The sequence below is a fragment of the Cordyceps militaris genome (genome assembly GCF_000225605.1).
Source record: "Cordyceps militaris CM01 unplaced genomic scaffold CCM_S00001, whole genome shotgun sequence".
NCBI lineage: Eukaryota > Fungi > Ascomycota > Sordariomycetes > Hypocreales > Cordycipitaceae > Cordyceps > Cordyceps militaris.
In genome coordinates, this window is record NW_006271969.1 from 5,703,426 (window position 1) to 5,729,248 (window position 25,823).

Here is a 25,823-nt window from a genome sequence, read left to right on the forward strand (position 1 = left end):
CGTCCAGGCTGCTCAGCATGTTCTGTCATAGCCCTTCCTCGCTTGTCCAGAATGCAAGTCCAAAGGCTCCCAGCCAGCATTATACAATGGCTAAGCCTTTTGTTTTCCAACCGTGATTTCCGAGTAATTCCCACCCCACCAAGCCCCATGTATATGTACAAAGCGTTGAAAAGAAAAGAGCGAGTTGTTTTGACGCTCGTATTATTGGCATTTTGCCGGGCCATCTGTATCTACCGACTTTGTTAGCTTCCCACCTGTTCCATAACTACCTAATCTGCGGGGGGGACTCACTATTGATCAGCTTCCCAACCGCCTGAACGACGGAAATGACCATGACCAGCGTGCCAAAGACGACAATGGCGCCGGCGAGGTAGGTGCGCCAGCTCCGCGTCGTCAGCTTCATGTAGCACATGGGCGGGAGAATGTACGCCATGGCGACGGCGCTTGTGGCGCCAACGAGCTCAAAGACGGCGCCGAGGTCGCACGTCACCAAGCTCAGAAACGTGGCGGCGGCGACGAGCCCCGTGCTGAGCACAACGTGCCGGCGCAGGTTAAACGGCGCGTCGGGCCACCAGTACGTCTGCATCACCTCGCGGCACACAAAGGCCTCGAGCGGCAGAGTGGTCAGCATGTTCAGGCCAAAGCAGAGCCGCGCGACATTGACCATGATGTTGTCCGAGGGGAAATTGTTGAGCACGTTGCCGAGCGTCTTGTCGCCAAAGACGAGGAAGCCGCCGAGGGCGAGCACGAGGCACGCCACCATGGATATGCTGGTCGAGTAGTGTGTGACGCGTGAAAAGTTGTCAATCGTGGGCGTACGCAGCGAGCCGTAGATGAGGAGAGAGTTGTGGTGGCAGACAAAGGCTGTGCGATTGTATGTTAGCAACCAACCAAACTACGTGCGAGACCGCATCCATTTTTTGCTTGGCACGTACCGAACGATATAACGCCAATGGCCTGGAAAATACCCGTATTCACCGTCAGCAGCGGCAAACTAAACTCGCCACGTGCCTCAGCCGGCACCAGCAGGCCCTGCACCAGCACCGTCGCGACAATGACCAGCATGCCGACCAGCGCAAAGGTGCTCGCCTTGGCGAGCTTGGCAATGTCCCGGTACAGCGTGAGCGGGTAGCTGATGCCCATGACAAAGACGGCAATGGCAACGCGTCGATCCGCCAGCAGCCCGACGACGGGCACGTCGGACAGGCCGGGCCAGACGGCGAGCAGCACGTGCGGGATGGTGTCGCCGACGATGACGCCAAAGGCGACCATGCCGCCAAACGCAAAGACCCACTGGGCGAGCGAGATGGCGATGAGCCCCGGGCGGCCGAAGCAGTGCTGCACGGTCCCCTGGAAGCTGCTGGTGCCGCTGAGCTTGCTGTTGATGACGATGAGGCAAATGGTCCAGTCGACGACGGCCGTGAGCCCGACGAGCAGCACCACGCCCGCCAGCAGGCCCGCCTGCCGGATCGCGTACGGCTGCCCGATGATGCCCGCGCCGATGATGGAGTTGGCCATGTTCATAAAGGCGGATTGCAGCCCGGACTTGGGCCGCCGCAGCTCCTGGGCCGCCGCGTCGGCGGCGTCCAGATCGTTGGCCAGCGCGACCGAGGGCGCCTCCATGCTCGTGAGAAGCGGCATCCGGTGGTCCGAGTCGGTCGAGGCGCGGAGGGGGTCTTCGAGGTCGAGCGTGCTGCGCGGGTCATCGTTGTCGTCGTTGACCCCGTCGAGGCTGTCGTCGCCGGACGGCCGTGACGAGGCGCTGCTCATGCGCACCACCTCGGGCACATCATTGAAGCGCACCCGTGCTGGTGTCCGTACCTGCGCTGGCTGCTGCTGCTGCTGCTGCTCGCTGCCGCCGTTGGGCAGTGAGGTGGTCTCCTTGCCGTCGTCGTGGCCCCCGGCTAGTAGACCCTGGCGGTCGTCGCCGTCGTTCCAGTCGCCGCCGCCGCTGCCAGAATCGCCTCCGCGCTTGGCTTGTCTCATTGTAATCGTGGTAGTGTAGTCGCTGCTGCGGCCGCTGTCATTTTTTGGCTTGTGGTACAAAGTATTAGATGTGCCGGGGGGTTGATGGTAGGCGGAACAATTGCCGCGCAAGGACAGTCGAACTTGCTAGAAGCAGTCAGTGGAAGAGATGGAAAAAAGAGAAAAAGAGCGGCGTGAAGGAACGATTGCCTGCGTCTTGATTTTTACAGTTCAATGTCGCGTATTCAGGAGGTGATAATCTAAGTTGCAGAGTGACAAGACAATCCCTATTACTGGCTGTGACCAAGCTGGCCACCGTTGGATTGGCTGCGCCAACACTGTCTCCACTCTCCATAGTTACTGTGCTGAGTCCGCCGTCCTTTAGGTATAAGCTTTCATGGATATGTACACAAGTCGTTTCCAGATTCTAAACATTAATCTTTTTAAAAGGATTACAGTATTCGTCAGGGTTACCATTGAAAAACTCATCGGCGGCGCTCAGTTATGTCATACTCGCGGGTATTCGTTTCAACGAAACCGGTCTGTGTAGGCAAATTATGAGCTACTACGAGCTCTACTACGCCTGCTGGTAGCAAGTAGATGCCGGTTTGCTGTTCTCATTTCTCCGACGAAAGCAAGGCGTCCAAAATCAAGAAACCTGGGTTAAATTTCCTCGAAGCGTAGAAATGGCATTAGGCGTTGTGTGTATTAAAAGCCTATAAATGCAGCATGTAAAATGCGATTCGCGCGCGGCAGGTCTAGCTGCGTTGCATGCGTTCCGTATCCGAGTATTCAAAAATTAATGTCGATCCTCCTCCAATGGTATCATATGTGCCTTATATCCAACCGTGCTGCCCCCAGGAGCCAGGCTAACAATATTCCGACTTCCTTCTATATCTTTTTCGAATACTCTCATCTATACTATTAAGAGAAGAGCAGCGACACCAACAAAGGAGGCGAGCTGGGCGCCTTGAGCGTGTAGGCCAGACGCAGCTCCGTTGCCCTTGTCGCCAGTCTTGGTTGCATCGGCTACCGACACAGTTGAACTGCCGGAAGCCGCGGCCGTCGTGGTTTCCTGTCCAGTAAGGCCCAGGGAGGGCTTACTGGCGGAGGCAGAGGGGCCAGCCGACGAAGTCTTGGTCGACATGGTCGATGGACTGCTAGTGGGTGTAGCCGTGTTAGAAGTCGGGCCTAGAGAAGATGATGACAGATACAATGATGAAAACACTGACGAGGAGCCCGAGGGGGTAGCAGAAGAAGACACAGAAGAGGCCGAGTCACCTGAAGCAGTCTTTGCGAATCCTGACAAAGTGTTAGTCCGTCTCTCCCTGATTCGGGGTAAGGAGCTTACCTATTCTGCCACCATCCTTATCAAAAACGGTATAGACGTTTTTAAGAAACGTGGCACCGATGAGCCAGGAGTCTTTTACTACTTCCTGGCCGTAGATGTTACTGAAGCAGGTACCGCTGGTATCCTTTGCTCCGACCCAATCCTTGGCGGGGATTTGGTAATCAACACCAGAAAAGGTGACGGTGATGGGCGTTGTCGTGTCGCAGGGGACGCTGTAGTAGGCGCCCTGCTTCTTGGAGCCGTCAATGACAGCGTGGACCTTGTCGGTGACGCTCGGGGGACCAAAGATATAGGTTGTGCCAGTATCAATGTAAGCAAGCTTGCCAACACCGGCCTTTTTGCCATCGAAAGACATGTCGTCGAGATTGATAGCCCAGTCACCGCTCTTGGAGGCAAGAGAGGTGTAGGAAATGTCACCAGTGTACTTGGCCGAGTTTATACCGCCGAATTTGATTTCACCAGACGTACCACCATCGGCAGCACGGCTCAGGGCGACACTAAAGATGGCGCTCTTAATGGCGGCGGCTGATGTTAGGGTGGCGAGGAAGTTGGCGCTGGCTCCGCTGCCCATGGACAATCCGAGGATGCCGTCAAAAGCAAAGTCTTTGAACTCAGTCGACGTGGTGGAGGCGAGACCGATCTGGTATTTGACGCTCATTCCGGCAACCGAAATGGTGTCGGTGGCAAGCTTCCCGCTGACCTTTCCGGATCCGTAGGCTACGGAAAAGTCCTTGTCACTAATGGTGAGGGTGTCAGACTGGCCAGTGCCAAAGGTATTGTGCTTGGCGCATGCATCGCTGGAACAGTCGGCGCCCATAACCCAGCTGGATCCAGCTCCCGTATCGACCAACATGTAGAGCTTGGTTCCTTTAGAACCAATGCTAACTTGAATAAAGTACGAGTAGTCGGTTCCATCCTGGTTAATGCCGGCGGCGTCGCTCGTGGAGGGGGTAGTGGCTGTGGTGACGGCGTAGGTATTTTTGCGGCGGGCAAGCGCTGCGTGGCTATCGTATTTGGCGGCAAGGCGTATAGCCTCTTGGGAAACGACAGGCTAGGGAATATGATTGTTAGCTTTGAGAACTTGCTTCGGATAAGGGCTAGGCATACGCGGCCCTGGCGTTGGTGAATCTCAAAGGCGAGGCCCTCCGAGTCCTCTGCCAAAGTGGCTCTCTTGTCCTCGCTTTCTAAGCTGGATTTTAACCATGCTGGCCTATATGGGTAGAATGCAAGTGCTGAACTAGACCATAATGCTAGGCAGAGGAGCGATGGGACCAGTTGCATGGTGATGCGGCTGGCAAGTGGCGATTCGTGTTCCTACGCAAGGAAATTTGAGGAGGAGAGTTGGTTCGGAGCGCGATTGAGCACGAGCACAATCGGAATTTAAAGGCGCTTTTGAAGAATATGTGGTTGGGGAGACACAATAGGCGTTCGATTTGGGATGGCGAACAGAGTTGGTCGAGTGTTGAGGACGCACAGTAGTGCCAACAGACTCCTGTGAAACTATGTGGAAAGAACACAGTTCGAGCGAGCTTTCATTGCTAGGTGGGGAAGCAACGAGTGCAGACGAAGCAATCGATCGTATGGTAGAAATAGTCGCGAGGTTGAATCGGGATCGAGGAGTCGAGGCGAAGACTTGGAAAGCGGATATACGCCCGGTTCGAGAATAGATGGCAGAGTACACGCAACAGGTTTGCCAGGAAGCGTGGGTATTAATCGGCGGTAACGAGGTCGAGACGACGAGGATGTACAGGAAAGAAAATCAAATGAAGAAAGTTGGACAAAAAAAGCTGCGGAGATCGAAGGAGCAGAGCAGACACAAGTCAGGCGTGTTGTTCTGAGGTCGAGATTACAGACGTGTGGCGGCTAAATAATAAGCAGTAGAAAAAAGAAAACAATGCTAAAGGAGGACAACCAAAGAAGAAGAATGAGGAGGCGAGAGAGGGGAAGAAGGGGAGGGGAGGGGGAAGAAGGATGGTGAGGAAGTTAGGATTAGAGGTGGTATTAGTTGGTGAACTGGTGAGTAGGAGGAAGCACGGGAAGCGAACAAAGGCATAAGGGAATCCTTGTCGGAGGGGAGATGTGGATGGGGTCGGTCGAGAGCTCCCGAGTCGCGAGGCTACTAAGTTAAGGGAGTTCGGTTTTTTTTTTGGTGGCGCGTTGGGCAGTGGCGGGCAAGCAGGCTGGGGTGGCTCAGCTCCAGTGCTGTTACAGTGGGCTTACAGTGGGCAACTGGGAAAACGTGGGCAGCTTTCAAGGTTTACAGGGCACGTTGGCCGCTAAGGAATCCGGGCAGACCCCATGCAACCCCCTGAAGCTAGCAAGCGGGCCAGACAGGGGGGCCACCCTCCAGCCCCTCGGGATACTTTTGGATTAATACATCATGGAGGTTCTATCATGCCAAAGCTATATATATTACAACTCAGCTTGATAAGACAAGGAAAGGAGGGACAAGAATAGATTTCGAGGGAGAAATCAACAATCCCGAGAGGCATCTGCAAGTCATCAATCTTCTCGCTGCTCAGCAGGGTGCACCACTAGCCTGCAGCCTACCGCCAATGTCACCCAGCCGATCCTACAGCCCGCTCTTTTTGCTCCCCCTTCTCCTCCTTCTCCTGCCCTCCTTCAACAACGCACGAGTGGTCCATCACACGCCAGCGGCACATCGCCCAACGCCTCTTGCATCAAGCACTCGAGCGTTGTTTTTATCACTACGACATACCCTTGTTGATTCGTGGTCGTCTGTGTTAACTAGGTCATGCGATGTCCATCGCACCCTACTGATCACAATGTACAACCCTGAGCCATTCTATAGCCAGACATCGCCCTCAGCCTCGTCTCTCCCGTCTAGTTACCCATATACCATTCCGTCCCGTCCGGAGACTCAGATCGAGTCTCGGCTCGCCGCTGACAGGCCTGACAGCACAAACAAACCAAAGCCACCAAGGAGCACAGACACGCAAACCCCAAATAGACCGGCGCTTCCGCCAGCACGAAAGAGGCATCGGTGGTCAGTATGACCCTTTTTTTAAGCGTCCTCGGATGCAATTTGCTGGTCTAGGCCTGGTCCATTATGCATGCCAGATCAAGTCTCTGATGCAAAATATATCTGCTTTCCAGCCTGCTGGCCTGACAACAGGCACGCCATCAATGAACAAGTACGCTGGCATCACATCATGAAGTGATTGTAACTACGAATTACGAATTAGTTCATTCATGAAAAGCAACAGAGCTCGCCAATGCGTATCCAAGACCTAGAAATATCGATCTGTCCGGGGCTTCCATGCTCGTCCGCAGCAAAAGCTCCGCAATGACGACGCCGTGGTGGACACTGTGGGCAAGCCCCCGTGCCCTTGGCCGCCACCAGCAAGGTTGGGACGGCCGGCTCCTTGTCAAATTTATTTAACTAGTTATTGTCAAGCAGATCGAGTGGTTCGCTCACCCGACTGTTACTGGGTAGTTTTCCCGAAAGCTACACGTTTGTCTTTCCCTCATGCACGTCAATCAACCTTGCAACATTTCTTCACCAATATCACACCTGCAAATTAACCATGTAAGACATGCATGCTAGCCACCACTGCTCGTATCAATAACAACAACACTTATCCGTACATATATGTCGCATGATTCAACGACTTGTTGAGTTGAAGAAGAACTTTGACTTGAATGCGGCCAAGCATCGTATAAAGTAGCACAGCCCACCGCTCTGACGCGTCCACAAGGCGCGGCGCGGAATAAGGACGTCCACCGTCTCTCCCTCGTGTGTCCAGTGTGGCTCTCTTCGTCCGATACGGTCCCTGTCATTCTCCTCACCCGGTGGCCCCGTAATCAATCCGTATCCCTCAAGGGGAAGCGGGACCAATGCGCCGAGCTTTTTGTCGTTGGTCAGACTGTTCCTCGTTCGCCCACTGGAGATCAACAATGTGCAACAGCGTCATCCCTGTCGGTGATACGAACCGCCCAAGCCTCTTCTTGTTTCTAAAAAAGCTTAACAGACACTGATGTGTGCTATAGATCCACGTTGCGTCGACTATTCGTATGTACGTAGTACAGCAACTGCCAAGAGAGCTTAGCCAACACCTACACCTATCCCGAAAGGCATCTGCAAATATCAAGCAATATGTTCCCAACAAATGGTCTTTTTGCAGTAGTTGTACTGCGTTTCACGCCTTTCAGCATTTAATACAGCTTGTGATTGGCCAAGCGAGTCCCCTGTTTTTCCCTAGGTAGTTAACTAAACAGCCCGCAGCCAACGAGCTAGTTGCCAAGTATTGTCTCTAGTCGCCAATTTCGGCTCGTAAGTATTCGCCAATGGAAATAAAATAAACAGAACTTGAAACTTGGAAAATACCAAAGTACAAGTTTCATTTCTCCACCCCTGGCAATTGGTGGTTTTAACATGGATGGCTTTGTTAGCGCCCAGACTATCACTTCACCTGCACGCAAGGGGCCAACATATTGTATTCGTAGATTAACAACTCTTCATCCAGAAGATTCGCGCCCTCAGGAAGACAGTCCAGCAAAGCCCCCCGTAGTCCTCCGTGCATGGAACCTAAATCCAATTCAGCCTTCCCAACTGAAGCAGGCCCCTCGTTGAAGAACTCCCGAGGATGGAATTTTTCCTGTAACTAGTTCTTGGCCTCTTCTATAAAGTTCCGGTCATGACGCAAGGTTTGTTATAACATCAACTGTCGTTCACGGCGCGGCGCATCGCGACCACCGGCGCGCAGCCAGCAGCATTTCACGGCCATGTGCAGGATTTGAATGAGTCCCTCATTTCGTACTCAAATTTACGTTACTATTTCTGGTGTCCAAAATTACAAAGACTTGCAGCTTATTAGGCGGAGGAATGCTTGGTCGTTGCTCAGACATAGTTGCCGTTGCAGGAATGCTAGCTTGCCACAAGACAACTGTCAGATTAATGATTCAAGTCAGAATCTGTTGTCTGAGGAAATAACGGTCTCGGGAATGGGCGGGTCCGGTCATTACTGCACTGCAGGAATTTGCACTCTTGAAATCACAGGTCAGGCAAGAACATGAGATTTGCTATTCATCAACGCCTGGTAGTTGCGTTTCCTGGGCAGTACATTCCAGCATCTCCCGCCACTACTCGTCGCCTCTTCTACTCCTCGTCGATGTTCACCATCAATTGGACGCAGCGTACATCTTCACCCACTCCAACATGTGTCCCAAGACCTGCCTGTCCAACTGCTCAGGCTCGGCCACTCTCCCATGCACCAGCTCGAGCACCCGCTCAAATTGCGCTCGATAATTCCCGTCTGGCAGCCAATCCGCGCGCAGCATGTTGCGCAGAAAGTACCACACCGACTCGCCCCTCCACGAAAAGGCCTCTGCGCGACCCAGCGTCTCGGTGAAGAGCGCGATTGCCGCCGCCTGCGGGCGTCGCGCGATGAGCACCGTTAGAAACGACCACCCAGACGTGTCGTCGTGGTGGCTAAAACACCACGTCTTGACCGCGTCTGTCAAGGCCTCCAGAGCGGCTGCGTCTTGTTCTTGTTGGGGCGGCCATCGCGTGCCTCTGGCGGGGGCGGCGTGTTGCCTCTGGCGACTGGCTAGGTCGAGCAGGTATCGCGCGTGGCACCAGGCGTAGTAGTTGCGTGGGTGTCGCTCCGCGGAGATAAAAATGAGCTTTGCCAAGGCTGTCGGGAGGCTGTCCACCGGCCGTTGCATGCTGGTGCACAACTCCAGAAGCCACTGTCTGTGACCCCAGAGTGTTGGAGACTTGGTATGACGGTGTAGACGACTGGTGAGTAAGCTGTCGATGAAATAGAACTCTGCATCTATACGTATGTCTAGTAGTCTCATGTTCCCCTGTTCTATTTGCTGTATCTGTCGTTTTCGAGCATTGGCAGCCGTCATGTGTTCAGGGTCGAGTAGCAGCATGACCGACGTCGCGCGTAGGAGCTCATCTGGTGTGACATCCTGATAATCAATGTGTCTTTTGAATATCTTGTATGCTGGTAAAAAAGCTCGCAAGATGTTGAGCTTTGGAATTGCCACCGCATTCTCTTCTTGCAGGACGTACGTTCCATGTGGTAGGATGTGACTCGGGCCAAGAACCTCAATGTCGAGCAACTCGTCATGGCGTATACACAACACGTCTGCTACGGACCGATAGACAGACGCATTGTCTTCAATTTCCAGGGCCTCCTTGACTTTTGCATCAAGAGCTCTCGACATGTTCTAGCCCAACAAAAATGGCGCCTCGATGAGCCATGAAGTCGAGTCTTTGAATATAAAAAACGCCTGCAGGGTAAACGTCGACGTTGGCGCTGTGGTGGGTGGGACTGCCAGCAAATGCACCATGTCGGGGTTATGCTAGTTGGAGGTACGTGGTCGCCGCTGCACCTGTCGTTGCGTGAGCACCAGGACCGCCCGCAACCAGTTTCCCACAGCTCTTCCAGCCGTCATCTATCTCCCCCGACGTCCGCGGGACATTCGAAGTAAAAGATGCCGTCCCTTCTCCTCGTGATATTCGCCGTGGAAGTGGTGGTCCATGTGATCAACCTTGTAGGCGCCACTGTCCTGAATGATCTGGTAAGATTCCACAGACCGGCATGCAACGACGGCGGGAGAAAAGACCGGAAGCTAACAAGAGGGCTGAATGGTAGATCTGGACAGCCATCAACTACTTGCCCGTACCGACAGCCAAGGCAGCTGCTGAGCAGCGCAAGACGCAGGCCGAGTACGTCAAAGTCCGCCGCGACCTCAACACCACCAGCAGCCAGGACCAGTTTGCGAAATGGGCCAAGGTTCGCCGCCAGCATGACAAGCTGCTAGAGAAGCTCGAAGGGCAAAGTACGTTGGAATATTTGCTACGCCTTCCCGGCAGGCTCATTACTCGGTTCTAACTCGGTTCTACAGAGAAGGGCTTGGAAGCCTCACGTGCCGGCTTCGACAAGTACCTCAGCGCCGTCCGATTCCTCGTCACCCGAGCACCGCAATACGCCCTGCCCTTTTGGTTCGCCAAGGAGCCCATGCTCTGGCTGCCGCATGGCTGGTTCCCCTACTATGCGGAATGGATCATTTCCTTCCCGCGTGGTCCCCTCGGCAGCGTCAGCATCGCTTCGTGGCAGCTCGCCTGCACGACGGTCATTGTGCTCGTGAGCGACATGCTGCGCGGCCTCTACCAGCTGCTTGCATCTTCGCGGACGGCGACGGCGAGTAAGACTAGGAAGGAGACACCAATCCAGGCAACTAGCGAAAAGGTGGGCGAGGAGGCGCGCAGCGAGAAGAAGACCGAGAAAAAGGCGTAATTGGACAGTAGAGATACCCTGACGCAGATTTGATGGCATAGGAAATGTATGAACTACGATATAGAGGGCAGGAATTATTCATCCATCAAATATTTTGACAAAACTACGTGGGTTGAGGTGACATGTATCTCCCTTAATTTGACGCAAAGTTCAGTCATTTTATAGGACGACTTTGTAACACGATAGAGACTAACCCTTGGCAGGGTATTTGGAGTCGATCTAGGCAAACATATTGACTCTAGCGACCACAGGAAAATAGATCGCTAGAGCTTCGAAGATGCCATGTGGACAAGGGCGTCACGGTGGACAGAGGCGGCGGAGACGGATGGAAACAGTGTTCGTATTGAAGGCATCTAAACTGAGTCGTAGAGTTCGGTAAATCGGTACACGTCTCGGAGGAAAGTGAGTGATTGGGACACCAGCGGATTGTTTGTAGGACGGGATTGAAGGAATGAATGTGGGAAGAAAAAGTTTCAACTCGCCTACCTAGGTATGTATGTATGGTGTGGATCATGCGCAGCTATCGCGGCGCAAACCTCGGGTAAGTGCATGTCTGGCCAGGATTGAGCATCACAAGCCACGCTCGTCATGCAAGGCTCGCTCAATAGATTAATTGAATTATCAAGTAATACTGCAGCATGATTGATAACAACAATCGGAACCAATCTGTGATCAAAGTCAAATAGTCGCAGGCAAGAGCATGACATTGACGTCATAAAAAGCTCCGGTGACACTATGCATCTAGACAGAACCCGAATCGGCGCTCACAATGCCGGCCGCACCGGTGCAAGGCAACACCGAAGCCGTGAAAGGGGAAGGGATTAATTCGGTGGTTAGCTCGCATCCGACCCCTGGACTTGCCGCATCACGCAGCGCTACCACACGGCTCGGATCTTCGGGCACGTGTGGGCGAATTTACGGGCTTCGGTTCACCACGTCTGCGTCGCCAAACTTCCAGACATTGGAGGGGAACAGAGGATGTTTTGTCATATGAGTCACAAGGGTCGCACAATACGCACGCGCTCGAGTTGCAGCAAATCAGTCGTGGAGCGCGCCCTGTTACGGTACCCCGACCGAACCAAAAAAAAAAGCATGGCATCCATATATAAAAAGAGGATTTCCGTCATATCCGCCTCACCAAGTCCCAACACCTTGACCAAAAAAAAAAAGAAACGGCCCAGTGCGAAAAAAAAAATACACACATGCATTGATATAGACGCGAAAACCCAGCAACCCCGCCGAGCATCATGCAAGTCCACCTCATCATCGTCTCGGGCCGCGCCGGCTCAGGCAAGTCGTCCACGGCGCAGGAAATGTCGGAGCAGCTGAAGCGGCTCGAGATTCGGCACGCGCACATTGACGGCGACAATCTCGACGCCATGTTCCCCGCCGAGGGCGGCCCCGACATGCTCCTCGCCAACCTGGCCGCGCTGTGGTCCAACTACTACCACCTGCGCGGCGTCGACCGCCTGATCGTGTCGGGCACCGCCGCCGTGCTCGAGACGGAGCGCATCACCCGCACCCTGCGCCGCGTCACCGCCTCCATCCCCGCGCTGCCGCCGTCGCCGCCAAGTGGCGGCGGCTCGTCGTCGTCGCCCCCGAGGCTCGGCGGCAAGGATGGCCGCATGATGCCCCCCGCAGCCGTCACCACCAGGGCCTTTATCCTCCAGGTCCCGGACGCGCTGGCCGAGAAACGCCTGAAGCAGCGCGAGGTCGGCTCGGAGCTGCCCCAGCTGCTGGCCAGCAGCCGGCGCATGGCCGGCGTGCTGGAGAGCCAGGTCGGCGGGTGGGCGCGGCGTGTGCCGACGGACCAGAGGGAGGTTAAAGAGGTGGCTCTGGATATCCTGCGCACGTCTGGCTGGATATGAGTATGCTGTGACGCCGATTTATATTTTCATGACCAATTTACTCGTCAATATTGGGTTGGCGCCGACTGTATGATTATTACCTGATATACCCAAGACATGACTGAACACATCATGGAGAGAATTAATGAGAATGATTTGCATTATAATATTTGGTCCACGTCCCACATGCCGATTCTATCCCACCAGTTCTAGTGCCGTGCCGCGGGTCAGCAGCCGTCTCGTAAAACCTCATCAGTTGCCCGTGAGCAAGCTTCCCGCCGACAAGGCCGTCTTGGCCACGCTCCATTTCCAGCCGCTGAGGTGCGCCGTGGTCATCGTCTGCCGGCCGGCCTTGATGGCCTTTGTGCTGCGCGCCAGGGCTGCCTTGTCGTACGCGGCCGTGGCGGCCTCGAGCGAGGTGTGGGCTTTGAGCTCCTGCGCGAGGCCGATGCCGTCGCGGATGGCCAGGGCGCCGCCGTTGTTCATGTACACGCTGACATAGCGATTAGCGTCGCCGAGGAAGATGACGCCGCGCAGGGCGGGGGCGTCGTGGGCAAAGGCGTCGCGCTCGCGCACCGGGCGCGCGAAGCTCGTGTCCTGCCTCGTCTGGCGGATGAGCGAGGGCAGCGGCTCGGCGATGCTCTTGGACGTGGCGCGGGCCTCGTCGAGCAGCGCGGCAAAGGCGGCGGCGTCGGTGTTGTCGTACGTGGCGCGCGGCGTCTTCTCCTCCTTGAAGACGGACCACAGCAGCTTGCCGTTGTTGTTGAGCTGCACGAGCGCCGAGGCGACGCCGTCGCCGCCGACGACGATGCCAAAGTCGCGCGTCAGCGGCGCCGGGGCGCTCGCGCGGTCCCCAAAGTCCACCTGGCCGCCCATGGCGACGTGGCCGGTGAGCTTGGTGACGTCGTCGGGGCGGAAGATGCGGCGCAGGGTGCTCTCGTCGCCGTCGGCGGCCACGAGCAGGTCGCACAGGACCTGCGAGGCGGCAGCGCCCCCGGCGGTCTTGTCGAGCAGCGACACGCGCAGGGTGCCGTCGGGGAGCCGCGTGGCGTCCTGGACGGCGGTGCCCCAGCTGATTTTGGTGCGCGCCTCGACGGCCGCGACCAGGAGGGCGAGGAGGGCGGAGCGGGGGATGCGGACGCCGCCTGTGGCGAAGCCCTCGACGAGCTTGGGCTTGATGGTGACGAGCGACTTCCACGCCTTGTCCCAGACGTGCATGGTGGCGTCGGGGTTGTTGCGCGTGACGGCCTGGGCGAGCACGTCGTCGAGGAGGCCGAGGTCGCGGAGCCCGACGAGCGCCGAGTCCTCCGTGTCGGCGTTGAGCTGCAGGTCGTAGCGGCCGCGCGCGAGGCTCTCGTCGCGGCCGTCGGCGTCGACGAGAAGCACCTCGGGCGCCGGCACCGCGGCGTCCCAGGTCTGCAGGAGGGACAGCACAAAGGTCAGGCCGGCGAGGCCGGCGCCGCAGACGACGACCTTGCGACCAGAGAGGAAGGGTGTAGCGTCGGGCGCCATGGTTGCAATTGGGTTTGAGAGGAGGAGAGAGAAAAGGTGAAAGTAAGTTGAACGATGAAAAGGGTGTGTCTATGGGAGAGGACACATTTGGGGAGAGGACGGGGAGGGCGTTGGAGGGCACGCACGACGTCCGTGCTGTCTACTTATTGGAAACGCCACCTCGCAGTTGTTGACGAGACTAGCCGATTGGCTTGTTTGCCTGTCTCGGGAGATGGCTCTGTATTAACTGTATTCATTGGCGGCGGCCCCAGACATGACAGACACATGTGGTGGGCCGATCCGAGCGTCGTCCGAACGGTGATTGATTGACACATGTGATGCCCATGTCGCAGTTGAACGGGAAAAGTTTCAGGATGCGTCATGTTTTTCTTAAATCGAATTCGTCATCCTTGTGCATCAGTCAACTTCGACTCCGATTGACTCTCCAATTCTGTTGGAATCTGAGCTTCTACCTCCTAATTATGAGAATGCTGGGAATGCCGATCGTTGGAGGGGCAAGGCGGCTAGCTCGTTGCCAGCCGAATATGGATCATCTTGATTGGCTTGTTGGAATTTTGTTTCAATGGTCATCAAAGGAGTACGGGAGGACGGACAAGACAACGGGACGGAGCGCTTGAATTGGAATAATCTATTTATAGGAGAAAGTTGCATTTATTACTGTCATCATAGAGCCGAGATGGTAGGCGTAACATCATCCATGCTTTGTTGCTTTTCGCCGTCTGCTCTGAATTAATTTGCATTTTTTTATTTCCTCTTCGAACACCTCTTCACGTACAACGAGTCTGCCCACTTTGTAGTATGGCTCAGAGCTGTTTCTTAATTTTGTGTTCCCGATGCTCTCTAATACCTATACAAACCCTAAGTACCTAATAATTACTCAAATACACCATGTTTGTGCTACTTCTAACACTACTTACTTCATTCCCTTTGTTTCATGGTGGGGGTGGTTTCTTGTGCCTGGCGCTAATAGTAACGCCACCTGGTCACTTGGCGACATCACATCTTTTCAACCTGCAGCTTACAACTCGCACAAAATACCACATTTCTCTTCAACACACTGCTATTTGCGGCAACAAGCAGAGAGGGCTCGTCACTTCATTTTTGCCACCGCTAAAGAACCCCAAATACAAGCTGCGCGCAACTGACGCGCCAGTCTGCCCACCATGGCTATTCCCTGGTCGACGTACGTTTGATCCTTCCATGTTCACCCACCACCACATGTCCACGACCCAGCTGACACGCACCCCAACACGCAGGATCAAGTCTCTCCTCCTCTTCCTCGGCCCCATTGCCATCCCCCGCGCCATCGCCTACTACCGCGCCAGCAAGACCGCCTCCCAGTCGGCTGGCCTGACGGTGCGCCCCGTGCCACGCGCCATCCGCTACGCCCTCGTCCTGCTCGCCGTCGCCGCCGCCGTGCTCGCCCTGCAGACGCTGCTGCCGCCGCTCGTGCCCGAGAACATGTTTGCGCGCACCGCCAGCCGGCTGCAGATCCCGGTCGACGTGCTGTTCCACCGCCTCGCCGGCTTGCGGCCGCTCACGCCCGCCGACGAGGTCCTCCGCGGCAAGTTTGTCAACCTCGAGAGCCGGCTGCTGTACATGCAGTTTGGCCCGGGCGTGCTCGCCGGCTGCCCGTTCTGCACCGCCGAGGAGCCCAAGAGCTACCTGTACTATGCCGTGCCCGGGCTGCTCTGGGTGCACCTCGCCAATTTCTTCGCCGTCGCCCTCGTCACCAGCCCCTCGTGGACCGGCCGCTACGGCCGCCAGTGGCGCACCTGGGCCGCCATTGTCGCCGGCGGCATGGCCGCCATCGACATCTGGTTCCTCAGCAACTACAACTACCAGGCCAACGCCCGCGCCCTGCGCCTCGCCGACGTCGATGCCTTTTACTGGGGCGCCCGCGCCACCCGCCTCTGGGCCCTCGCCGTCTTCGACGCCGTCCTCGGCTACGCCATCTACCTCTCCGCCACGAACCGCGCCTTTATCCAGATGCCGACCCCCGCTGAGCGCGTCGAGAATGTGAACCGCGCGCTGCACGTCGCCAAGAGCAAGATGAGCGCCCTCGGCATCATCAAGAATACGACCCAGCGCGACACGGAACTGCGCCAGCGCAGCGACGCCTACTGGAGCCACGAGGTCCGCCTCGTGTCCGAGGCCATGGAGGAGCGTGAGGTCATCGAGGGCGTCTCTGACGCGCTAGAGAACAGGCTGAATATCCAACATATCACCCGTGACGCAGATTCATATACCGCTCTGGTTATGCAAGAATTTTAACAAGCATAGAAATCATTTAGCGCTGCTTTAATACACCCCCATACACCCTATCCACCTTTAATCTGAAATTGATTTAGTATACCAAATACCAGCGAGATTGGTGCTACAAAATCTTCATAATTCCGTCATATTTTGCGTCTAGTTGTGCGCCGTCTGGCAGCATGCTATCAAGATAAAAAGGTATAAAATAGATGATGAAGAACAAAGTAAGAATAAACAAAACCCAACCAACAAGATTGGCCATCCGGATGCAGTGACCCCCTCATAATTTCTTTTCCGTCGTCCCCGTCGCCACGCTGCTGACGCTCGTCTTGCGCGACGTGGCGTCGCCGCCGTCGGGCAGGCCCTCCTTGGCGCTACGCTCCAGGAAGCCGGCCCAGAGCTCGGCTAGCGACTCCCTGTCTTTGGCCGAGGTGGGCTCCGAGAGCAGGTCATTGTGCAGCGACGGCGAGCTCGGCGTGCGATGGAACGGCGACACGGGGAGGCGCAGCGAGCCGCCGGAGCCACCGGGGCGGGACAGGCCAGCCTGCTCCCGCTGCTCGTCGGTCCAGTCGAGGTAGCCCGCCATGATCTGTAGGACCTGGAAGCGCTTCACGTCGCCGCGGTCGAGCGTGAGGAAGTGCAACAGGTGGTTGGTGACGACTTGTCTACGAAATGGTTAGTATATGCAGGCCGTGGTTGCTGGGGAATATGGTGGTGCCATACCTGTCAACATTCTCCTCGGGCTTGGTCTTTTTCAAGTAGCGCAAAGCCTTTGTTAGGTGGTCGTTGAGAATAATGGCCTCGTGTCTGAGCTTGCCAATGAGGAGGTTCTTCTCCTTGACCTCCTTCTCAAAGGGCGCTGTCCGTTCCACCTCCTTGATCAGCGCATCCTTGGCGTCCTGGGCCTCGGTGGCGCGCGCCTCGGCCTCGGCTGCGAGCTTCTTCTGGGCCTGCAGCTGTGCCTCGGTGCTCTCGACCATGTCGCGCAGCTCCCTTTTGCGCGCGTCCTGGATCTCGCGCAGCGCGTTCTGCAGGTTGTCAATCAGCGTCGACTGGCTGTCGCGCTCGTTGGCCGCGCTCTCGTACCCCTGCCGGAGCGAGGCGATTTGCTCCTCGAGCTCGGCAATCTTGTCGCCCAGGCTCTCCTTGACGGAGCGCTCCTCCATGGCGATAACCTCCCACTCGCCCATGGCGTTGGCCGTCGTCCCCATCTCCTCCTTGAGGCGCTGCACTGCGCGCGTCAGGTCCTCCCGCTCCTTGTTCCAGTTTTGCGTCGACAGGTTGCTGCGGCTGCGCAGCGTTGTCAGCTCGCGGTTGGCGTCTTGGAGCTCTTGGAGGAGCTTCTGGTGGTCCTTGCCAGAGGAGCTCGCCGAGTTTTCGAGTTGCTCATTTTGTGTTTCGAGATCCTCTATTCGCTCTTTGGCCTCGTCCAGTTCTGCCTTGTCGCGCCGTAGCCTGTCGCTCAGCGTTTCTTTGATCTTTTCTACACGCTCCAGTAGAGTCTGATATTGCTCCTCCGCTGTCTCTTTAGCAGTGTTGCTTTCCTCTAGCTCGGTTTGTAGTCGTTCGATTTCGGTGTTGTGTGTCTGTTGTATTGTTTCTAGCTGTTTGCGCAATTGCTCAACCTCTGCTTGGAGGGCCCCTTGATCCTTGGCATCGCTGGTAGCATCGCTATTATTAGGGGTATCTGTGGCATGCCCATTCAACGCTTTGTTGGGGGGCTCGTCATTGGACTGCTCGTGTTCGTCGTCGTCATTTTCGTCGCCGTCGTTTTCGGGGTCGATTTGCGGTTTGCCATTGTCGGCAGGGGCGTTGTCCTTGTTTTTGTTGGCATTCTTCTTCTTCTTGCTATTCTTCTTCTTTGAGCCCGCTGTATTCGCATTATCGAAGTCGTATTGTTAGCTTCAATCCCCACCGACAGCGCATCTTGCTGCCCTCGAGCTTCACAAGGTCGAGGTAGTAGCTAACCTAGATTGGGCGCTTGCGTGGCATCGGCAGCCGCTGCAGAGGACATTGCGCCGGGGATCCCCAGTAATATGCGATGGGTTATGCTGCGATATCGAGGCGGCAGTTGAGATCGGTGTCTTGCAAGTTGACGCGACAGAGCGGCGCGCGATGGTGCATTGGTGGGCAGAGACCAAGTGTCAAGTGTTCAACACGTCAGCTCAGCGCGGCTTTGTCTGAGACCTGGCGCTGTGTTCCACTATCGGTGTTGCAGCCCCGCGAAACAAACGTTTGCTAGGTACAGTTCCGATGGCAGCTGCACTGGTTTCCAGATTACACACTTGAATTTCACCCAATCGTACAATAATTCAACCCATTAGTAGGCCGCTAGCTTTTATTTAACAATTATTCAGTAGATGTAAGCCCTATCGAATGACAGCTGACTTGTTCTCGTATTCTTGGACGCCACTAGTTCCTCACCCACACCGAGCTGTGGGCTATAAAAAGCCTTGTTTTGTTATTAGTTCAAGAAGCTGAGACGGATTGGGATTGTGTGTGAGTTTCTGGGAGAGCTCTAGCAACTTCGGATGGATGATAAAAGGGTGGTTTACTCTGTACTCTGTAGAATCCATATGTATATATACATACAGACATCGATAAGTCGAAGTCAGCCTCCTTTTCTCAGCCCGCCAAAAGCAGAGCTGTCACTCCCAGCCAAATCAGGCTTCTGTTACGGGAAATCTGTCAAGGCTGGGTGATCAGGGTCTTGCGGCGCCTTGTAGCTGAGGGAATTGCGCAGGACAATTGAATCTAGATCCTGCGTATTAGTTGCCAAATTACACAGGCTTGACTTTCAGCTTAAGCACCTAAGATGACAGAATAGACCATTCGCTATCTATACTAATATCTGCCTTATTTTTACTGCGTTTTTTCTATGCTTTTTTCTATGCTATTAGTTCTATTTCTTCTATTTATTTACTCATCTTTTTGATAGAGTGTGAAGCTTGTACTTTGTATTTGTGTCCATTTTTCACATGGCACCTAAAAACACCTTAGTCAGCGCCGCTCCAGCATTCCTATCTGCGACCCAGCAAAATTTCCTTCCTTCTTCTTCCTCTCTTCTCTTCATACATATTTTACCCTTCGCCATCATACGCATAAACAAGCTCATCGCATTTCCGTGGCTTGTTCACAATTTTGCGCGAAGTAGATTAGTCTGCCTTTCATAATCCTGCTGCTTGCCCCATTGCGTCCTTTTGGGCGCGTGAACATGGGTGCCGCGGGTTCGCTTATGTGCGTACATGCCTCTGCACATTGTGCTACTCGACAAGCATTCTTCACGGTGTCATTCCATTGGGAAGAACGATGATGGAAATTCGTATTCAACACGTATATGCCATTACGCTTTTAAAATCAAACCATCAAGACATGTGCGCCAGAACTCGCCAGATTTTGTAGAAGACATGAAAGAACAAAAGAGACATATGCATGACTTAGGCCTTGGCCTTCTTGGCCTTGCCGCCCTTGGCTTTTGTCACCTTGGGAGACTTGGCCTTGGGCTTTTCCACCTTGGCTTCCTCCACCTCGGGCTCCTCAGCCTTGGAGTCCTCAACGGGAGCCGCCTCGACAGCCTCAGTCTCGGTGGCATTGCCCTTCTCCGCAGGGACGGGAGCGCCAGGCGCAGGTACGGCCTTGATCTCGGGACCCTCAAACTCGTATCCCAGGGCCTTGAGCTTGGCAGCCTTGTCGGCGCGCTTCTTCGTCTCGCGCTCGACCTTGAGTCCCCACGCGGACTCGGCGCGAGGCTTCTCCAGCTTCTTACCCTCCATCTTGTTCCACGGCACCTGTTTGAAGCGGCGGTTGGCGCCCTTGAAGAGCTCCTCGTGGATGCGCTCCTTGGGCACGACCTGACATTTGAGGATGTGGCCAAACAGCAGGTAGTTGTCCATAGTCTTGGCGACGACCTCGGCGGTGCTCTTTTCGTCAAATTCGACAAAGGCAAAGTGCTTGCTGGCGCCCGTCTTCTTGTTGCGCGATAGTCGGAGGCGGGTAATTGCGCCAAACTGCGAAAAGTACAGGCGCATCTCGTGCTCGTAGAAACCGTGAGGGATGCGGCCAACGTAGATGACACCGGTCTCGCCGCTAGGTGCCTTGCTGGCGGCCTCGCGGACGGCCTTGGAGACGCTGGGGATCTTGCCGACGTCCTGGCCCTCTTCGAAGAGCGTCACGCCGTCGGTCTCCTCCTCGTCGCCTGAGTCTAGCTCGGTGGCGAGAACGAGCGCATCCTCGTTCTCTTCGTCGTCGTTTTCGACCTGGGCGGGCTCTTCGGCGGGCTCCTCTACTGGCGCAGAAGCCTTCTTCTTGCCGTTCGTTTTGGGCGCCTCTTCCTTGGCTTTCGTGGTCTTCTTCAGAGCAGGCTTGGGCGCGGGCGTAGCCTTGACAGGCTTGGACTTCTTTGCGGAAGCAGGAGAAGCTTCTTCGGCAGCTGTTTGAGTGAATTGTTAGACGATTGTCGAGCGTTCGGAGAAAACAGGAAAAATTTACCCTTGCGCTTGCCCTTCGTCGCAGGCTTCTCGGCCTTGGGAGCTGGCTTGGCGGGCTCAGCAGCAGCTGTAAAATGTTAGAGGCCGAATCGCGGTGTAGGAAGCGATTTTCTACATACCTTTTCTTTTCCTCAATTCGGGGGCCATTTTATCTGTTTGGCGATGTATGTCGTCTCGTACCAAGAATCAAGGTCCTACAGCAGGTGGGCATCTGGTCTAGGAAAAAAACAGGTTTCTGCCAGTCAAATTTCGGGCGGTGAAACAGCTGCCCGCTAAGGAATTTGGTGCTGCGAGGCTGGTAGTGGGGGCATCCAGCCGCCTTTAGGGGTCCCTCCAGCGGGAGGATCCCCACCAGCTTCACGCCTGGAGGACAGTCTTGCAAGAGCAAATAGCAACACGGTAACAGAGTATTGTTTGCACGCCAGGCCGCCCCCGGAAACGTGGTTTTCACTCCAAGTACATATCCTCAAAAGACACAAAATGGCTAGCCACAACTTAAATCTCAACGACGATGAGATGTGGGACGATTCTGTGCTCGTTGACTCCTGGAACGAGGCCCTAGACGAATACAAGGTACGCTACGTCATGGAATACCCAAGAGACTTGATGCTGATACTTGCTGAAGAAATACCACAGCATATATGCTAACGGCGGCACAATAAAAGAGCTGAAAGCCCTGTCGTCTTCAAAGTTTGTGACCGTTGCTGCCTTTCTCTGAGTCGCTCGCTAACGGGAATTAGGAAAGAAACCGAGGCGGAAGCAGCCCCGGACTCTGATGAGGTTAAGATGGAAGCAGACAAAACATTACTCCAGGACAACTCACACGAGCGGAAATCAGATGGCATCAAGTCTGAGGCCGCCAGTGTGGCTGCCAACCTGCCACCTCCACAAGCGGTGCTGGGAACCGGTAAGTCGTCGTTCCGTGGGTGTCGCCCACAATTATGGGTTGATTCCACGTGCTGACGCGTTTATTTTTGGCAGTGAGAGACGAGAATCTCAAGAAGCTATTAATGTCCTGGTATTATGCAGGATACTACACGGGACTGCATGAGGGGCAGCAACAAGCGCAGCAGCAGCCTCAATGATCCGATAATTTATGGATGAGCTGCCCAGTACCGGGCAAATGAGATGACGGGGGATATAAACGATGCTGGGAACTGGCGGTTCTTTTCCATGTCTCTGGCTGCTTGGCATATTGTGGCGCACAACTCTGCCACATGGTCTGTCGCAGGAGACAGCACACCACCGCAACCGCCGCCGGCCTGCCCGTATTTCTGCAACAGGTTGGATTGAACACGGCCAGGAGATGCCGACATCCGGTCTGCCTACGGTGCAAGCCAAGTTGCATGGCAAATTACACCAATGCATGGATGATGTGGGAGGGGGGAGGACTGTAGCTTGCGCCGGCACAGCACTGCGGAAAGGCATACCCGTTGGTCAGGCCATGCCGAGATGGATTGGCAACGTTTCATGGACGACGACTGCTGGATAGAGCATGGCTGGGTGTTTGTGAACGCTGAGCTGGTGAATTTGTAAGGCAGATTCGCCTGCGACAGGAAAGTACTAAACGTGGGCGAAACAAACTGCGAAGATCGATTTGGTGCTGCCGGCTTACACGGCATGTTGGATGGATTTGCAATAGCTGGATGGGAACTAGGCAGTTCGTCAAGTCGCTACAAGCAATTCCTTCGGCATCTTGTTCAAGTTTATTAATATCTACGATGAACTCTTTATTCAATTCTGATAAGAGACGTCAAACGAATAACAAACAGCATGTTCACCGTCACCAACACGTAGCTAACCTACCATGCTATGGTCTCGTTCGTTCTACGGCTCCGTAGTAAAGACATGTCCCCAAATTTAATTCACTTGCCCTCTTTGTCTTTTTTTTTACGTCATCCACTCACCTTGGCCTCGTCAGTACGTAGTATCACTCTATCAGAACCCTTGGCTAGTATGTAGATGTGGCTTTTGTTCAGTCACCCGCGTGGCAGCCAAGACCAGCACAGCCAAGACCAAGACCAGCGCAGCCAAGACCAGCACAGCCTCGAGCGTTCCTTCATCAACCTGTCTTCTGTCAAGAACGGCTGCGCAGGGCCAAGTCTGTACCTGTTTGATGCCCCCTCAGGGAGGCTCCAGAGCGCCGCCGTCGTCGTCGACGCTTGTTGCTTCTCCAAGCACCGTGGCGTTTCAGAATCCTCCTTCACTGGTGGTTTGAGGCGGCGACCCTAGCTTGACTTGACGAGTGTTGGCTCTCTGCAGGGGGGGGATTGTGCTGGGTCCGTATCGGGCACCGAAAGGCTCTTGTCATGGCTTGAAAATTTCGAGTTTGGTCCGATGAAGAAGACGGAAAATAAAAATGTGGCGGCCAGCCTTGCGATAATTCAGATCAAGGCCCATGCAAGCTTATTGTGTGGGTGGTGGTGGAGTGGACATGAGAGCACATTCATTAGACGACAGTCGTCTATCCTCGCAACCATCTTTAACACTGTAATAATTTTCTTTCTTCTTTCTACTTGGTATTGAGATGCAACGAAATTACGCTTTCATTTTTCCTCTCGTCATTTACACTTCGACATGTCGAGGGGCATTCTGAGGCTCTCGTTTGACGCATTGCCCGAATAGGCAGTCTCCAAGCCCCCTCGAGACAAGTGCCAGACGCAACTCGAGACAACTCCTGGTTACAGTCTTGTCCAGCCCCCCTCCCCCCGGCCAGCCACCAATGCACCCCGGAATCATCTTGGAAAGAGTTTGCTGCAAACCTGCAAAGGCATTATACGGTGGCGCGCCCCATCTCTCCTAGCACAGAAGAAAAGTCACACCCAATAGGGCGCCGGGTAGAAGCTGTACAGGATCGGATCGCCAGGAGCCCGACCTGCAGGCGCAGAAACCGACTAGGAGAGCCCAGGTCGGGGTAGGAAACGGCCACATCCCGCCCCGTTCCCTATCTCTTGTTCCTCTTGTACTGTAATTTAGTTTTTTTCTTGCCGGAGATGGGACGACCCTGTGAGCGCAAGGAGTAGCGGCACCCGTCGTTTGGGCTCTGCGACAGATCATGTCGAGACTACCTAGTTATAATGCATCCCGTTTCCCATTACCTCCCGCCCAGTTCCCCTTCTCTTCCTTCTTCGTCTGACAATTTCATTCTCTTCTTCTTCGTCGGCACCCCCTTTGCCTTTTTTCCCCCTTTTCTCCTTCCTTTTTGTCCTGTTCTTGAGAGTTGCACTCTTCATCCATCCTTTCGTTTTTCCAACTTACACGAGCAGGTACTCAACAAAACAACTAATAATCAGCACTCTACGTCCGTATCCTTTTCAATCCTCTGAGAGGAACAAAAAAAAACACACAGCGAAAAAGAAAAACATCAACGCACAGCCCATCATGAAGTGGTCGACAACCATGGCTCTCGCCGTCGCGCCTCTTGGCACCATGGCCGCCAGCAACAGACTGCGCAGCGCCCACCCCGTCAGCCTTAACCCGCGGGCCGAGACCGAAAGCCTGCTCCGTGGACGCTCCATTGCCATCATCAACGGCATGAGCGGTTTTGGCCTGAACCTCAACGCGCGCAACGACATCGTCATCATCTGGGCCAACCCGGGCAACAACGCCGAGACCACCACCATCAACAAGCCCGTCACCGTCACCAAGACCATCACCGCCGGCGCCGGCGAGGCCACCGCCGTCCCCGTCGCAGGTGGTGCCACGACGACCATCAAGGAGGGCAAGACGGCCACCGTCCCCGCCACCGGCGCCAGCCATACCGTCAAGGTCGGCGGCCCGGGCGGCCTCACCTTCCAGCCCGACCAGCTCAACGTGCCCGTCGGTGACTCGGTCGTCTTTGAGTTCCTCTCCCAGAACCACACCGTCACCCAGTCGCCGTTCAAAACACCCTGCAAGGCCATGGAGGGCGGCATGGACTCTGGCTTCCTGGCCAACCCCAACAACACCGTCTCGCCTCCTCCCCAGGTCGCGATGCAGGTCATGGCCACCACTCCGCTGTGTAAGTCCCGACGCAGAAACACAAGTCACCACTAGTCGTATCCAGCTGTGCTAACGCAAATACAGGGTTCTACTGCAAGCAGAAGGGTCACTGCGGCAAGGGCATGGTCTTCTCCATCAACCCTACCGCGGATAAGACGCAGGCCATGTTCCAATCTCTGGCCATTGCGCAGAACGGCACCGGCGAAGCTACGCCCATCACTGGCGGTACCGGCAAGCCTGGTGCTGCGCCTGCTGCTCCTGCCCCTCCTGCTGCCGAGGCACCCAAGGAGAGTGCGGCGCCCAAGGAGGGCGGCAACGCTGCTGAGCCACCCAAGGAGAGTGCGGCGCCCAAGGAGGGCGGCAGCGCTGCTGAGCCACCCAAGGAGGGCGGCAGCGTTGAGCCACCCAAGGAGGGCGGCAACGCTACCGAGCCGGCCAAGGAGGGTGGCAACGCTATTGAACCGCCCAAGGAGCCCGCAAACGCGGAGCAGCCCAAGGAGTCTCCCACCACTGAGTTGACGCCGCTTCCATCGGCTGGTGCCGAGAGCGGTGCTGGTGGCGCCACGCCCGGTAAGGGAACTGTCGGTGCCGATGGCAGCTGCACCTGTGTCGTTGCTTGCAACGCCGGCGGCTTCCCTGCCGCCGCCCAGGGTGCTGGTGCCTTTGGTGGATTTGCTGGTGAGTACATCATCTTCCCTGATGCTTGATGCGAGTAACTGCTAACAGCCAGCCAGGTTCTCTGCCGACCAACATGGCTGCCCTGCGCTAAGAAATGCCGTTGGAGTCGGGTTTGGAGTCGTTGATGTGAACTTGGATGATAGATGGTCCCTAGTATATCTCGTTGGCTTTTTTCTTTTTTTCATGTACCGGTCTTCTCAGAGAGGCATGATTTGATTTCCCTTTTTCTCTTTGTATGTTGATGATGGTATATATATGGCTGGCACGTATCCTTGGATGGGGAAAAATAATGGAGCAACTCTCACGTGCAGCCTGCCTATACTTTTGATGTTGTAGATCGTCGTTTGTGCGCGCGTTGTGTTTGCTGAGGTTCTCCAGTACTGTAAGAGTTATGGTAGTCAAAGGGAAGTGAATAATGGAAGCTCGCATTGACAGAAGGAAACAATCTATTGACATTAGAGGAAAAGACAAA

At 55.2% G+C, this 25,823-nt stretch overlaps 11 protein-coding genes across 11 annotated transcripts; 5 read left to right on the plus strand and 6 right to left on the minus strand.

Annotated features, from left to right (window-relative positions):
• Positions 1 to 201: 201 nt before the first annotated feature.
• On the minus strand, positions 202 to 1,986 carry CCM_01760 (amino acid transporter, putative; the record flags this gene model as incomplete). Its single annotated transcript, XM_006666915.1, has 3 exons — positions 202 to 230; positions 292 to 864; positions 936 to 1,986. 3 exons carry the CDS (start codon positions 1,984 to 1,986, stop codon positions 202 to 204), a joined length of 1,653 nt encoding a protein of 550 aa, XP_006666978.1.
• Positions 1,987 to 2,881: 895 nt separating this feature from the next.
• Positions 2,882 to 4,597, minus strand: CCM_01761 (aspartic-type endopeptidase (CtsD), putative; the record flags this gene model as incomplete). Its single annotated transcript, XM_006666916.1, has 3 exons — positions 2,882 to 3,267; positions 3,317 to 4,367; positions 4,424 to 4,597. The coding sequence occupies 3 exons, from the start codon at positions 4,595 to 4,597 to the stop codon at positions 2,882 to 2,884; spliced, it is 1,611 nt and encodes a 536-aa protein (XP_006666979.1).
• Positions 4,598 to 8,458: 3,861 nt separating this feature from the next.
• CCM_01762 (Protein prenyltransferase) lies at positions 8,459 to 9,514 on the minus strand (the record flags this gene model as incomplete). The annotated part of the gene is made up of 1 exon (XM_006666917.1): positions 8,459 to 9,514. One exon carries the CDS (start codon positions 9,512 to 9,514, stop codon positions 8,459 to 8,461), a length of 1,056 nt encoding a protein of 351 aa, XP_006666980.1.
• A 270-nt stretch (positions 9,515 to 9,784) lies between these two features.
• CCM_01763 (CHD5 domain containing protein) lies at positions 9,785 to 10,590 on the plus strand (the record flags this gene model as incomplete). Its single annotated transcript, XM_006666918.1, has 3 exons — positions 9,785 to 9,871; positions 9,946 to 10,132; positions 10,199 to 10,590. The coding sequence occupies 3 exons, from the start codon at positions 9,785 to 9,787 to the stop codon at positions 10,588 to 10,590; spliced, it is 666 nt and encodes a 221-aa protein (XP_006666981.1).
• Positions 10,591 to 11,837: 1,247 nt separating this feature from the next.
• CCM_01764 (uncharacterized protein) lies at positions 11,838 to 12,458 on the plus strand (the record flags this gene model as incomplete). The annotated part of the gene is made up of 1 exon (XM_006666919.1): positions 11,838 to 12,458. The coding sequence occupies one exon, from the start codon at positions 11,838 to 11,840 to the stop codon at positions 12,456 to 12,458; it is 621 nt and encodes a 206-aa protein (XP_006666982.1).
• A 231-nt stretch (positions 12,459 to 12,689) lies between these two features.
• Positions 12,690 to 13,949, minus strand: CCM_01765 (monooxygenase, putative; the record flags this gene model as incomplete). The annotated part of the gene is made up of 1 exon (XM_006666920.1): positions 12,690 to 13,949. One exon carries the CDS (start codon positions 13,947 to 13,949, stop codon positions 12,690 to 12,692), a length of 1,260 nt encoding a protein of 419 aa, XP_006666983.1.
• Positions 13,950 to 15,112: 1,163 nt separating this feature from the next.
• On the plus strand, positions 15,113 to 16,223 carry CCM_01766 (uncharacterized protein; the record flags this gene model as incomplete). Its single annotated transcript, XM_006666921.1, has 2 exons — positions 15,113 to 15,132; positions 15,206 to 16,223. 2 exons carry the CDS (start codon positions 15,113 to 15,115, stop codon positions 16,221 to 16,223), a joined length of 1,038 nt encoding a protein of 345 aa, XP_006666984.1.
• A 262-nt stretch (positions 16,224 to 16,485) lies between these two features.
• CCM_01767 (Golgi matrix protein) lies at positions 16,486 to 18,219 on the minus strand (the record flags this gene model as incomplete). The annotated part of the gene is made up of 3 exons (XM_006666922.1): positions 16,486 to 16,870; positions 16,929 to 18,075; positions 18,174 to 18,219. The coding sequence occupies 3 exons, from the start codon at positions 18,217 to 18,219 to the stop codon at positions 16,486 to 16,488; spliced, it is 1,578 nt and encodes a 525-aa protein (XP_006666985.1).
• A 1,423-nt stretch (positions 18,220 to 19,642) lies between these two features.
• On the minus strand, positions 19,643 to 20,839 carry CCM_01768 (Nucleotide-binding, alpha-beta plait; the record flags this gene model as incomplete). Its single annotated transcript, XM_006666923.1, has 3 exons — positions 19,643 to 20,634; positions 20,694 to 20,759; positions 20,812 to 20,839. 3 exons carry the CDS (start codon positions 20,837 to 20,839, stop codon positions 19,643 to 19,645), a joined length of 1,086 nt encoding a protein of 361 aa, XP_006666986.1.
• A 333-nt stretch (positions 20,840 to 21,172) lies between these two features.
• Positions 21,173 to 21,777, plus strand: CCM_01769 (SMN family protein Smn1; the record flags this gene model as incomplete). Its single annotated transcript, XM_006666924.1, has 4 exons — positions 21,173 to 21,265; positions 21,318 to 21,382; positions 21,433 to 21,599; positions 21,674 to 21,777. The coding sequence occupies 4 exons, from the start codon at positions 21,173 to 21,175 to the stop codon at positions 21,775 to 21,777; spliced, it is 429 nt and encodes a 142-aa protein (XP_006666987.1).
• Positions 21,778 to 24,073: 2,296 nt separating this feature from the next.
• On the plus strand, positions 24,074 to 25,442 carry CCM_01770 (serine-threonine rich protein, putative; the record flags this gene model as incomplete). The annotated part of the gene is made up of 3 exons (XM_006666925.1): positions 24,074 to 24,692; positions 24,758 to 25,351; positions 25,408 to 25,442. The coding sequence occupies 3 exons, from the start codon at positions 24,074 to 24,076 to the stop codon at positions 25,440 to 25,442; spliced, it is 1,248 nt and encodes a 415-aa protein (XP_006666988.1).
• Between the last annotated feature and the right edge of the window lie 381 nt (positions 25,443 to 25,823).